The sequence below is a fragment of the Chiroxiphia lanceolata genome, chromosome 5, assembly GCF_009829145.1.
Source record: "Chiroxiphia lanceolata isolate bChiLan1 chromosome 5, bChiLan1.pri, whole genome shotgun sequence".
NCBI lineage: Eukaryota > Metazoa > Chordata > Aves > Passeriformes > Pipridae > Chiroxiphia > Chiroxiphia lanceolata.
The window spans coordinates 50,979,885-50,993,513 of record NC_045641.1 but is presented as its reverse complement, the minus strand read 5'-3'; the positions used below and the strand labels follow the sequence as shown (position 1 = coordinate 50,993,513).

General features: G+C 38.5%; 1 protein-coding gene across 19 annotated transcripts in view; it reads left to right on the top strand.

Annotated features, from left to right (window-relative positions):
* The window catches only part of TNRC6B (trinucleotide repeat containing adaptor 6B), a 139,476-nt gene that overhangs the window by 101,348 nt on the left and 24,499 nt on the right, over nucleotides 1-13,629 (top strand). For 18 of the 19 annotated variants that reach the window (XM_032688881.1, XM_032688896.1, XM_032688894.1 and 15 more), the window contains 9 exons: nucleotides 342-416; nucleotides 1,754-1,799; nucleotides 6,590-6,738; nucleotides 10,344-10,469; nucleotides 11,524-11,655; nucleotides 12,187-12,282; nucleotides 12,515-12,692; nucleotides 13,064-13,198; nucleotides 13,313-13,489. In XM_032688881.1, coding sequence (XP_032544772.1) covers nucleotides 342-416; nucleotides 1,754-1,799; nucleotides 6,590-6,738; nucleotides 10,344-10,469; nucleotides 11,524-11,655; nucleotides 12,187-12,282; nucleotides 12,515-12,692; nucleotides 13,064-13,198; nucleotides 13,313-13,489 — 1,114 coding nt within the window. The remainder of the gene's footprint in view (nucleotides 1-341; nucleotides 417-1,753; nucleotides 1,800-6,589; nucleotides 6,739-10,343; nucleotides 10,470-11,523; nucleotides 11,656-12,186; nucleotides 12,283-12,514; nucleotides 12,693-13,063; nucleotides 13,199-13,312; nucleotides 13,490-13,629) is intronic. The other variant, XM_032688887.1, reaches the window with a different exon arrangement.

The window sequence follows — 13,629 nt, the reverse complement described above, 5'->3', positions numbered from 1 at the left end:
CCAAGAAAGAAATCTACCTCTGTGTGGAATGGATTAAAGAATGTATTAAACTGTAATAGAGGAAAAATAAACAACATTCACAAAGCATCGAGATTGAAACTGAAGATATGATAAGCATTCTACAGGGCAAGTGCTCATCCAGTTTGACATACTGAACAATGAGCAGTTGTATGAGACAGAATATTTGGTAAATGTTTCCAAACATACGAATACCTAAAATAATTTTTTCAGGAGGTTAATCTGATAGCAGGATTTTCATTTTACACTTGTGCATCTCAAGGATAAAACAGAATTTAAGAAATCAAGAAGCTTCTTAAAAATGTCTTTTTTTTTTTCCCCAGTGCTCATTAAAAGGAGGAAATAGTGATTCATGGATGAACCCTTTATCCAAACAGTTTTCAAATATGGGCTTGCTGGTAAGTAAATTTTGTTAAATAGAAAGTCCAACTTTAGGAAAAAATGTGTAAGCTTTAAATAAGTCAAAAGATCAGCGGTTTCACAGTTACTTATCTGCATTTTCTGTGCTGACATGTTGATTATAATACGTGTAGTAGCTGGCTCAGAATGGCTTCTCATAAAAACTCAAAATCTACTTTGATTCTTAAAATTACTTTGACAGCTGTTGTTCTGAGAGTGCAGTTTCCTTGCAAGTAATGGGTTCAGGGGTGAAAGGAAGGGTTTCTTGTGGTTTGGGGGTTTTTGGGGGGTGGTTGGGGTTTTTTGTTTGTTTTTGTTGTTTTGTTTTGAGGTTTTGTTGTAGGGTTTTTTTCTTTATTTTAATTTTCATAGCATGCTGTTTAGAGCACTAAAGGTAGAGGCCTCAGCTCCTGGATGTGATGTCAGATATCTGTGATTAGTCCAAGGCTACTTATTCGGAATCTCAGCCACCTATCAGAAGAGGAGATTTACAGCCCTATGTCTGTCTTGGCTACTTACATTTTAACTATTGTGCAGCGGGGTCTTTTTAGAGCAAAAAGGACTCGTTAGGAATCCATATGTAAAGATTGTTTGGGAAACTGAATAAATAAGCCACACCATAGAGAAAAAGACAGAGCTGCAGAGAAGTGCTTTAAAAATAGCAACTTCTGACAAGCTAATTTGTAAAATATTTTGCCGAATATTGTGCCAATTGTCATCCTGTGAAGCAGGAATAGTATGTAATGCCAGCTAGCGAAAGATAATAATGCAGAGGTTCTGTGAGAAGTCTAGGGCTGCACAAGCTGTCACTGACATGTTTAGGATTAGTTTGTAATGTCTTTTGGCTCCCAAGCTCAAATTCAGTTTGCTAGACTGTACATGATTCTGAAAGCTATGGGAACACCCTGTCCCCTACTGCCAACTGAAGAATCACTTGGCAACACATTCGAGACTTGATGGCATGACAGGTCATGAGGATGAACTGTCATTTTGGCCACTATTTTCAGTGTTTTGTCACTTGACCACTGGAACATGAGGACAGAGGCTCATTTCACAGAGCAGTTCTGTGTCCATCTTTCTTTGTTGAATTCACATGTCTGGTTTCGTATGGGTAAACGTGCCACACACAGCTTTAGAGGCAAGTGGGTTGCAGCAAGATGTGTCCAGGGTGATATCAGGAATCCTTGTATTCAGTTTTAGTTTAAAGTAGAACTTTCATAGGCACAAGCATGTCCTTCCTTCATTCCACCTTTCTGAAATATTTCTCATCATTGCATAGAAGTCAGAAATTAATTGTTTGATTTTTTTTTTTCTTTTCTTTCTTTTTCTTCCCCAGAGTCAAACTGATGACATTCCAGGCAGTAAGATGGACTTGTCTGTAGGTGCGTATATTTTAATGTAAATGCATTTGAAATACAAGATCACGTGTAGTATTGTTATGAGGATGACATGCTGTACTTCGGAAGGGTTTGATCCTTACTTTTATCACTCCTCACAATAAGACAGAGTAAAAGCATCCTCTTTCTTGTCTGTAAGCACAGTTACACAGCTGATTCTGATATGCAAGATTGGGATGTATATCTGTACAGAACAGAAATATAACTTGTGGAAGGGACATCTTTTAAGACTGTTTTTGATCTATGTAGTTTGTATTTATTGTTACTGTTTCAAGAAAGTGAAAATCCTTTTTCATTTGGTGGAAGGGGACTGTTTTAGCTCTTGGCAGTAGGACATCCCATTTACCACAGCTTCCTGGAGATGATGTGAGAAAAAAGAATAGCTTCTGTCATTGATTTCTTCAGTCGCCTGCCTCAGGCTATTACAAATCACTGCACAGTAGAACACTAGATTTTTCACTCTTGATAGCCTCACCGCAAATGCTGCGCAGCTTAAGCATGATGAGCTGTGTGGGAAACACTTTCCTAAATGAGAGTTGGAATTGACCCCTTGAATTAATCTCATTTAGTCACCTTTAAATTTGTTATGACTTTCTTTGACAAAGTTCTTTTGACCCTCTTGTCACCAGCTTTAGCACATCCTCATCTGCCACTGTTATAACCTTCTGTGTGATGCTGTAGTCAGGATTTTTCTCACCAAAATCTTGTTTTGTTGGGAATATTCAATATTTATTGGTACCAAAGGTAGAGCTGTAGTAATCAAGATTTACCTGCATCTAATACCATCTCCAGATTAGATATTCTAATGCAATCCAGATAGATACAGTGTCTCTCAGCTTAAAATCCATTGCATTCTTAAAATGTCTGCCACATTTCACAGAGGATTCCGTAGTTCGTTTTTCCCAAAATTGTGTTCCTCTGAAATAGTTAAGGACCATAGTAAGATGTTAAAATGTGTATTTATGTAGTACAGCACAGTTTTGGGGGAGGTAACAGAATTTTTCGATCTCACCACTTCAGCCTTCTGCAGCCTCTCTAGAACTCAGGTTCTGATTTTATCATGCTTCTCTTAAAGATCATCTAGATGGAGATCAGTTGTCTTCAATGATTGTTCAGTTTTCATCTGCCTTCAGGTGCTGCTGGTAAAGAGCAGATCTAAGAATATACAAATGGGGAGGATGGTAGCCTGGATTATGCCGATTAGTTCTTTATCTCCAAATTAAGGATTCTCTAAAACTTTCTGTTGTCAAGGACCTTGAGACCATCAGAGCTTCTGAGGAGATGACTGATGCTCAGAATATCCTGTGAAAGGGTACAGAAAGGCTGCATCCTTTATCTTCATGTGTTGCACTTCTTTAAGTTTAGTGTGCCCATTAAGGGTAGCATCCCTTGATCTGAGGTAGAACCATTTATAATAGTTTGTATTCTTTTTCAAAGACTGCAGATGTAACAGATCTTCAAGGGGCTTTTCTGTTACTTCTCTGCTTAGCAGTTTTGCTCTTGTTGCTTATGGCAGTTACTTGTGGAAAACTATAAACTGTTTTGCTCAGCCTGTTTCTACTATTAATCTTCAAAAGTTGAACTTACTTATGAGGTAGGCTTGTTCTTCAACTGGTTTTCAGTCAAGATTACAACGTACCAAGTTTTTCTGCCAGTATCATATTTTCCTAGTTAATGGATAAAGTGCACAGTTAAACCTGTGCTTGGAGATCGCATATGTCAAAGAAAATTTTGGCTTTGATATGCTTGGAGCACCTTGTCTGTGATCATCAGGTATTGTCAGTAAGTAATTCTTACTATGTTGGTCTCAGTCTCCTTGTTGGAAGAATGCGTTCCTTTTATTGCAAGGTGCTGGAGTGATACTTTTATTTGATGACCAAAACGGAAAAGAGATGGATCAGTAACATGCCTGAGGCAGATCTACTTCCTCTTTTCTTTTTCTATCAAATCTCTTTAATGGATAGCTTGTCTAATTTTAAAATAAGATATGGCTTGTTTTTTCCATTGAAATATCTCCTAGTCTGTATGTTCCGAGGCATGAAACTTGCTGCAGTAAAGTAGCTTGTCAGAACTGCTTAACATTTTGTAGTTTCCTTTCCCGTATTTGACAATCACCTTTTGTCTTTTTTTTTTAATGTATTAGTTAAAACCTCTGCAGATCACTGAATGCTCAAATCACCTTTAAAAACTGGGAAATCAATTTGAAATTTCTACTGATTCAAGTGTAGTTTATACGTCTGTCTGCTGTAAATATGTACAAAACCCTAAATCAATGCAGTATTCAGGTGAAACACCTTGATAGCTAAGTACATGTGCTTTGCTCAGTAGGCTTGGATGATGTAAATTTAAGACAAAAGTATAAACCCAGTATATTTAAAATGTTTTTGTTTTCATGGTCAAGCAGAAAATGTTTCAAATGGGTTTTCTCCCTTTGGGTTACTCCACTGGTTGTATGTATTTTTGCTGTTTTGTCTCTATTTGGCAAATGTTTTAGGTAACTTTGCTCAGCAGCAGTTTCTGTCTCCTATTTCCCAGTGCAAGATGATATATCATTTTTTACGGAAGTAGATTTTCTTTTAAACTGTGTGCATGTGATGGGGACATGTTCTTAACAGGGTTCTTTTCCTCACTTGGGAGTGAATGTCATCTTCCTACACAACTGTTAATAGTGAGAAAAATCTAAGAACTGATGGAGCGTCTTCTGTTATGAAGATGGTTGGACTTTACGCTGTTCTACGTTTCTGCATGTAGAGAATTGCACAAGTGTTTTTGCCTACTGCAGAGCGTAAAATTCAAACTTAACAGATTTTAGTTGTTGTCTTGTACTTAAGTTAAAGCTATTCTTTAGCAACCTGCATTATTTATAGCTTTAGTTACCAAGTGCAAAAGACAGACTCACATGACAACTTTCAAGGTTGCAGTAGAATTTTCTGTGAATGGGATAAGTGAATGCTACCATCTCTCTTAGCAAGGCCTTGTTTATACCAAAGTTTAAGCAGCTGCCTCAGCACTAAGTGACATGCATATCTGTGCTTGAAGCCTTTAAAGGTGCTCTTTAATACTCTGTGTGTTCTACAAGGCATCATTCAGTAATGTTTGAGTAGTCGATTGGATCATCAGGATAACTGGAGAGGCAGAAGGGTGTTTCTCTCGCTTAGTCATCTTGTGTTGGCATTGACCCAGTTTCATTTCAGATAGTGATGCAACTCTGTATTGCTTTCAGTTTCTTTTCAAGCAACTAAGGGACAGGGCTTCCGGTGTGGAGTTAAAGCACGTGAGCCTTTTTGTGGTGCATGGCTGGCATTGTGTGGTGGTTTGATGCATGCATTGACAGCAGTGAGCTGTGCATGACACTGTATGACTGCTTTTGCAGAGCCAGTTCTAGCTTTTTAGGGTGTGTTAGAAAGGGATCATAGAATCACAAACTCATCCAGGTCAGTATGACTCCAGTTACAAGCCCAAGATATGTAGGTGATTTGTCAACTGATTTTGTAATAAATGATGTTGAAGGTGTCTGAGAGGATGAAGCTGGATCAACTTTGGAAGCTGAGCCAGTAAGAAAACCCCATGTAATTAGTGGTCAGTTTCGTAGCTTCTTGGCAGTAGCATAGCTATGAATCTTAATAGATTGTGATTGGACATAAAGAAGGAATGCTGGATTTGAGAAGCTTTTTCAAGGAACAGTGTTTTGAAGGTATTAGTGATTAGCTCTCTGCTCTGTTTGATAAAAGCTTAGTGTTTTGTCCATGGTAGGGTAGGATATCATCAAATTCCTTTGGAAAAGTTATAGATTTGCTTGTTAATTGTGGTGACATGTTTTTTAAACTGTTCTTGAAAAGACCATCTGTGCTACTAACTAGACCATATTCTTTAAAACTAAAAATACCAGTAAAGCTCAATTCTATCATGTCCGTATTTTAAAACAAAGATATTTTCCATCTACTTCAGCATAACAATATGCATCGATACCTTACAGGTGCCACATATGACCAAAACCAATTGTTCCTTGGGAGCAGTTCAGTGTATAAGGTAGAAGACTTCCTTCAGTCAGCACTTGCTGATGATAAGCTTATAGAGAAAGTTAATCTCTTGTTCAATGTGTATGTTACAGTTTGATCATCTGTTATTGACATCTCTTCCTTGTGCTCCATCAGATTACTCACTAAACAATGTCAGACTTTAGGGGGTGTTTGAGAAGTGTCACTGTTACTGTTTGTGTTACCATTGTGTACAGGCTGAGGAAGATTGGTTGTCTGTCTGGAAGTTGGGATATACCAGTTGATTTCTTGTGTTCAAGAGTTAAGTTCACATGACTGCAGGAGAGTTTTGATCAAATTATGTGCACATGACCAAATTTCTCGAAGAATCTCAAGGAATTTCGAACCTCGTAAAGTCTAAGTAGAATACATGGAGAACTTACATAGTGGTATCTTTTTAGATACTGAATATCAATGAATAACAGTGCAAGTTTTGGAAGACTTGGAGAATTATATATAAATTAATATAATTAGTTAAAAATGCATATGTTTATATCTGTACATAAATTGTGAGAAATACTTCACATTAAACTCTAAAGTAAACCAGCTTGTTCAGTCTTAAAAAACGAAACTTCCTACATTAATTTTTCAACACTTTTAATAGCAACTGTAGCTATGCTAAATTATGAGACAGATATAATTTAAACCCTCATCTTAAAAATCCTTTCTTTGACTGTGAACCTGCTGTCATGAGAAATAGTAGAGATTATTTGCACTAATTTCCTCTTTTTCTTACAGGTGGTCTCCCAGATAAGAAGTTTGAGGTAGATAAACGAACCATGAATCTCGGGGATTTTAATGAGATGATGAGAAAGGATCGGTCTGGGTTCCGTCCACCTAATTCCAAAGACATGGGAACCACAGATAGTGGGCCTTATTTTGAGAAGGTGAGAGAAATATCTTTAGATGAATTAATATCAACCTTTGTGTTCAAGGTCCTAGTTCTTACCCTACTTCTCTGGAAGTACTCAAAATCTGAGAACCTTGGATGAGCTCAGTAATAAAAGGTGTGAGAAAGTTATGTTTGTAGAATGAATGTGTGTATAAAACAGGTGTCATGTGTGAATAGACAAACTAAATTGGGGAGAACAAGGCTTTTTATTCTAGAATAGACTGCTATTGATGTAGACAGAAAGAAATTACTTCTTTTTCCATGGAGGGGTAGCAATGAAATTTATTATAGACTTCATCACGATGATCCTTTTGGCTACTAACTACAGTCATCTACTGTACAAAAAAAAATATGGTTTAACTCTAAGTAAATATAAGTAATCACAGTCTTCCAGATTTTTTTCTTCTTTCATGTCTGGCATTTATCAGAAACACCCTTTCTAAATTCCACAACCCCTTATGCTGTATGTCCGTGTACTGTAAGCTTCTGTATGACATCTGTTTCTCTGTGACATCTGTTGTATGTTATGGTAGCGTTCCTTTCATATTCTTGCTGATTTTAAACAGAAGCTTTCACCGTTGTTATCAGATATTAATTGCTTCACATTATGAATTGGAGAGTGTCCAACAGATTCAGAATGCTCTAGGGTTTGGGGGTTTTTTTAAATATAGTTATCGCATGTGAAACAGAAAATAAATTTGGTTTAAAAATTCTGAAGGCGTGTTAACTGTCAAGGAATTTTTTAACTCCTCCATTTTGGTATAACGGGCCAAAAAGCGGTTTTGTTGACTCCCTCTGGTGGCCTAATTAATAAATAGCACTAGCAGAGCTAATGTGTTTCCTAACAAATCATGTTGGTAGGTGTGCGCTAATATTAGGAATTCATTCAACATTTGTTTGTTTCTATAGTGGTAATAGCCACTATCAGAAAAAACTTCATGAGAGTTCAAAATGTATTTGTAAAGAGAAACCTTTAGGAATTTATTGATTATCTCCTTGGACCAAAATTGTAATTGTCAAGTGATCATTTGAGTCACAAGTTTTGTCCTTGTAGCTTCTATTACAAAGTAACTTTGCTTCTTCCTAGTCACTCACCATCCCTCTTTCTCTCCTCTTACATTCTCTTGCTTCACTAACCAACTCCTGCTGTTGGCTAACTGCTGCTTCAGCTGACTTTGCCTTTCTCCAATCAAGATGGGTGCCTTGGGGATGAGGCTCCCTGCTCTCCCTTCTCCCCTTCTCCCAGCTACAAGCTGTCTCCCTCTGGTTCCACACTATCCAACGTCGGCCTTGGGGCAATCGGCTCAGGGCTCAGTCCCCAAAACTTCGCTGCTAGACAAGTAAGCAGGCCACCTTATAAGATGCATTGTTATAAGGCTGCAACCTGGGCTTAATCCTGGTTAGTTGGTTGCTTGCATTTGTTTTTCTGCTAAATAAATTTATATTGTTCATGGAAATTTGAGCTGTATCAGGCCACTGAGAATCAGTCCACTTTGGTTCCTAGCATCAAAATGTACCCTGCCTGGTTTTGTTGGCCTCTTACTTCCTGAATCACAGTGCAACAGCAGGTTGATGTGCTTTTCAGAAGTCATGAAGTTAGTGGCATCCTTTATTTTAATTGCTGGTTTAAAACCCAGTTAGAGGCTGTTGATTTGCCCCATCACCCCCCAACACTGAATTTTTCCAGACTCCACCCAATGACCTTGTACATAAAGATGTCCCTATAAAAATTTGCAGTGGTTTTAGCATTGCACCTGTTCCCTTCTCCCTTCCCCACAGCCCAAACTAAGGATTGATTTAATAGCCTTTAAAAACTCTTGAAGTAGCAATATTTTTGTTCTGTGTACAGGGGAATGGTGCGGAAGGAATGAAGTGACTGACTGCAGTTTGGAAGAATTTCTGACTATTATGTTTTGCATTATGCTAGAAGAAAATGTTACAGGAATACCAGGAAATTAAAGAATAGTAACTAATTATTGCAAGTGGTCTAGCTTATGTAGTCACATGCCTAACATGATGGTGTTTCTTTGTGTTGTCTTTCTGTTTCTGTGTGACACAGTGTTGAACATCAGATTAAGTCCAAAATTTGCAGGCATGTTCTTGGTCTCAGTGTGCGGAACTCTGTACAAAGTTATGAAGTGGGCTGGAAGTGTAGCTGCAGCTTCAAGACTTCTCAGAAATTTTCATGTGTAGTTGACCCCAGCCAGTTCTTTCCAGAATAAAAACTCTCATCTCTTGGGTGTTTTGTTTATCCTCCTGTGTGCTTAGATGACATCTTGAATTGCTTCTGAAGGAGAAGATTAGTGGAGAGCGATGCAGATGAATGAGGCAACCCACAGTGCTGCCAGTATAGAAGCAGGACAAGAGACTTCTCTTTGAGCAAAAGAATAGCAGAGGATGTACAGTGTTACAGTAAGAGGAAGGCAGAGTTTGTGAAATCCTGGTGTATAAGGGAAGGAAAGGTTTTGGTGAAGGCCTGCACAATCTGTTTGGAAGAATGATGGATTTGTTGAGTACAGCAGTGGTACAACTCAGATTTGCTGGCATGCAGAGGGAGAACAGGGAATGATGGCTGAGGAGTGGAAAATGTGCTCTTTAGAACCCCAGGTATTTGAGGATTACAGATGTCCTGATATACTTCAGGAGACGGGAAGTTCTGAGGGTCTTGAAACTGAAAGGGCAGTCATAGCACATAAGGGCGCTTTGGAATATGAGCTTCAGCTTTTAGAAGCAAGAGTGTGTGTGACTGTTAGTGTAGGAGACTGTTCATAACATTTCTTGTCTTTTTTTGAAAGACGTTACAAGAAAAGACAGTCTGCTCAGAGGCTGAAATTGTGAAACATAATACCGAATTTTCTTTGGTCTTTTTTGTGCAGTAGGGTTTATTACAGAAGTTGCTTATAAAACAGTACATACTTCTCATTAAAATAACTCAAACAGCAAGAATTTTAGTGTTAGAAAATAAATCACTGGAAGAAAAAAAAATTTTTTTTTCTCACTTGAAAATTTTCTTCCAATTTACTGGGGGGGGAAAAAGGAAAATTCCCTAGTCCAGAATGCTGAAGTTTTCACAGGAGAAGGAAAATGTTTAATACAATTTTAGAATTCAAATTTCAGTTAATGAAAGGCTTGCAGAGGAAATAATAGCCTCATGAGTGGTATCTCAACAATCTACTCAGAAAAAGTACCTGTCTTCTCTAAAATGGTGGCCCAAAATTCTTGATGCAGTTGATGCAGTCTTGCCATACTTTTTAAGCCAATGGAATGGGGTTTTTTGAGTGTATTGTTTGTACTCCCAAGTTTCCATTTCCCAACATGTAAAGTTCAAAATATTAAAATGTTAGTGTTACGTGCTTTGAAATAAGTGGATAAACATTGACCCTTCAGTGTTAAAAAAGAAAGAACCTGCATCTCAAAAATATAGTACAAAAGCTTTAACCCAGGTAGAATATTACTGATTTAAAGCAAACATCTCTGTAATTCTAAGGGAACTCAATGTTTAAGTCAGTACTTGCCTCATTGTTATTGATATGTAGCTACTAGCATAGAAATCCATTATCCTGAAAGATTCATCTTCTCATTACTGCTTTAATTTTGTAGGGTGGCAATCATGGTTTGTTTGGAAACAGCACAGCACAATCGAGGGGCATGCACACACCTGTGCAGCCACTAAATCCTTCCCCCAATATCCGGGCGCAAGTGCCTCCCCAATTCCTTTCTCCCCAGGTAAGGAATTTATAGCAACTGATTACTTGTAAAAGTAGAGCTACAGCCTTCAGAGCACATCACTGAGGTTACTTATAGAGCTGTCTTAGTCTTGACTTGATGATAAGAAATGGAAAAATTAGATAAGATAAAAAAATAAAATTCATAGTTGAAAATACTTAAAAGTCAATGCAGAAGGATTAGCATTCTTTCTTATTCCAAGGCAGTTAATGGTAAATGCTCGCTTACCAGTATTTTTAAACCTCAAAGTGGATTTGGGAATCCTGTGTCTTACAGAGGCTTTTGCAAAGTCTTTTAAAAAGGAAAAGAAAAAGTGAAAGTTTAAAGTTTTTCTTAAGTGTGACAGGTTGCTTAATTTTTTAAGCAGTCTCGTCCTGTGCTTCCTGTCCCCCCCAAAGGAGAGGTTTGATGAAGGGCTACATGTTGCATTTACATTTCAGAGCTCCGTCTTAAGACCTCAGGGTCTCCAAATGTACAAGTTTGCCTTTTGCTTTGGAGTTGGTGAACTCTTCTTGAGATTCTGTTAAATTCTACTTCTGTAACTCTCAAATAATGCAGGGAGAAATGGTGGGATTCTTTTCCACCTACTCCTGTCTTTTACTATAGCTTATTCAGTGTACAAAGAGATTAACTCTTCCTGTGAGGCACTGTTTCTTTGCTCCAGTGACTGCCTGAATCCCTTTCTTTTCCCTTGTCAAGCAGTACATTTTTAACGTGACAATGCAGTACTGTGATTACTAGTTAGCTGCATATATATCAGCATTTTAATTTAGTGCAGTCTCCAGCATCTGATTGGTTGGGGGAGGAACCTTTGTGTGTGTGTCTGCATCTGCACATGTAATATTGTATATTGTCAATCAAGTGAGGTATTCACTCTGCCCAAGTCATAGACTGTGCATGTTTAAATGTGATGTGTTAATAAATCTGTAATGTCTTTCCCAGAACACCATTGAAGATTGGTGTCATACTTGTTCCTTTATAGAAATATTTCTACTTCATCATCTTTTCTCATAGCAGTGCATTTCTTCAGGATATGTAACTGGTTTCCATGCAGGTTTCAGCCTCCATGCTCAAACAGTTTCCCAACAGTGGCTTGAATCCTGGTCTTTTCAATATGGGCCCCCAGCTTTCTCCACAACAGATTGCCATGCTGAGCCAGCTTCCACAGATTCCCCAGTTTCAATTAGTAAGTAACTAGTAATCTTGTGAGATAAGACTGTTTACAAATTTTCTGCTGAAAGAATTTTATTTTTATGTTTGTTCAGTTTTGTTCTACTGATGTTGAGTTATTTTTGTACAAGTATTCCCTCTCTGCTGTACAGGATAATGAAGCCCTGCTAGAGGGCAGCAGATAAACCAAACAGGCCTGTGTAGTTATTGTGGATGTTGCAGTGAGTTCATGATGATTCTAACCAAGCAATGTCTTGGTACAGAAGGCAGTTTGTTGATTTTTAATGAAGTTTTCTTCATACTTGTAGTCATAGTGATAGTAACAAAGCCGGTACTAGTAATTCTGCTGCATGATGTTTAATGAGAAACAAGTGAAGGATATAGTATTCTTCTCATGCATTCATTGTCATTTTATTTGAGTGAGTGGAATGAGAAACAGTTTACCTAAGTTCTGAGCTAGGCATTTTCTAGTGAATAGCTCCTGGAAAGTCCATTTCCCTTGATGAGCTCTATATTTTTACTCTTCCCACTCCCTCTTATCTTGTAGGCATGTCAGCTCCTCCTTCAGCAGCAGCAGCAGCAACAGCTGTTACAGAGCCAGAGAAAGTTATCTCAAGCTGTGCGACAACAGCAGGAGCAACAGGTGTGGCACTGTTTTTGTCCATCATAAGAAGTATAAAGTGCACTGGGAAAATGCAACCTGCAGTGAAGAAAGACAGTGCTGTATTTACTTATGTCATCTGCTCTCGTCATACTGCACTTTCCAGAGAGCAGGGTCTTTCAGATCTCTTTTAAGTCACTGTTCCTTAATGTTTACTGGAATTTTGTGTTACAGTATAGCATATATGAACTCTGTTTTTCTCTTCTGTTTGCAGCTTGCTCGTATGGTGAGTGCCCTCCAGCAGCAGCAGCAGCAGAGGCAGCCTGGCATGAAGCATTCACCATCCCACCCTGTTGGGCCTAAGCCACATTTAGACAGCATGGTACCCAATCCTTTGAATGTGGGTCTCTCAGATTTACAGACCAAAGGGCAAATACCTGGATACGGTTCAGGTAAGTGCTCTGTGGGAAGAGATTTGGTGCATTGCCTGTAGTTATCCTATTAATGTGATAGTTGTATTAGTCAGTTATGTCTGGATTCAGAAAAAAGTAATTTATGCATAAGCAATAGAGCAAAGGTTATGACAAGTGTCAACTTTGAATCAAACTGCATTATTTTTCATTACATGGGAAGAAGACAAACCTAAAAAGAAAGCCTGTCTTAGCATACTGACTTAACCCACTTACTTGGAAGATACTCCTCAAACATATACCCCTTGCTGTTGTTTTTTTTACCTTTCTTATGATCATAATGACTCCCTGTTTGAAGATCCTTAAAAACAAACCAGCAAATGACAATGGAGTTTTGTTTGTTCGTTTCACAGGCTTTGGCTCAAGTGGCATGGATTATGGCATGGTGGGAGGGAAAGAGGCTGGAACAGAATCCCGCTTTAAGCAGTGGACTATGATGGAAGGGCTGCCCTCTGTGGCTTCACAAGATGCCAATATGCACAAAAATGGTGAGAAAGGAGACTGGCAATTTTGGGGAAGCCCTTGTAGTATCATGTTACCGGAGGTGAAATAGCTTGGGTGAAACTGTCTCTGCTTACCAATATATGTTTTTAATGCTTCAGGTGCAATAGTGCCCCCTGGAAAGGCTCGCGGAGGATCACCCTACAACCAGTTTGACATAATTCAGGGTGACCCACTCGGTGGCCATGCAGGCCCTGCTGGTGATAGTTGGTTACCTGCCAAATCTCCACCAACGAACAAGATCGGAAGTAAATCCAGCAATGCCAGCTGGCCTCCAGGTATTATATAAGGGCAGGGGTTATGTCCTAGCTTTAGAGTAGATGTGCTGGGACCTTCCCTCGTCATACTTACTTAAGTAACGGTTTCAAAGAAAATAGTTGTTCAGCTTTGCCCATCTTGTTTTGTAAATTTCTTCCAC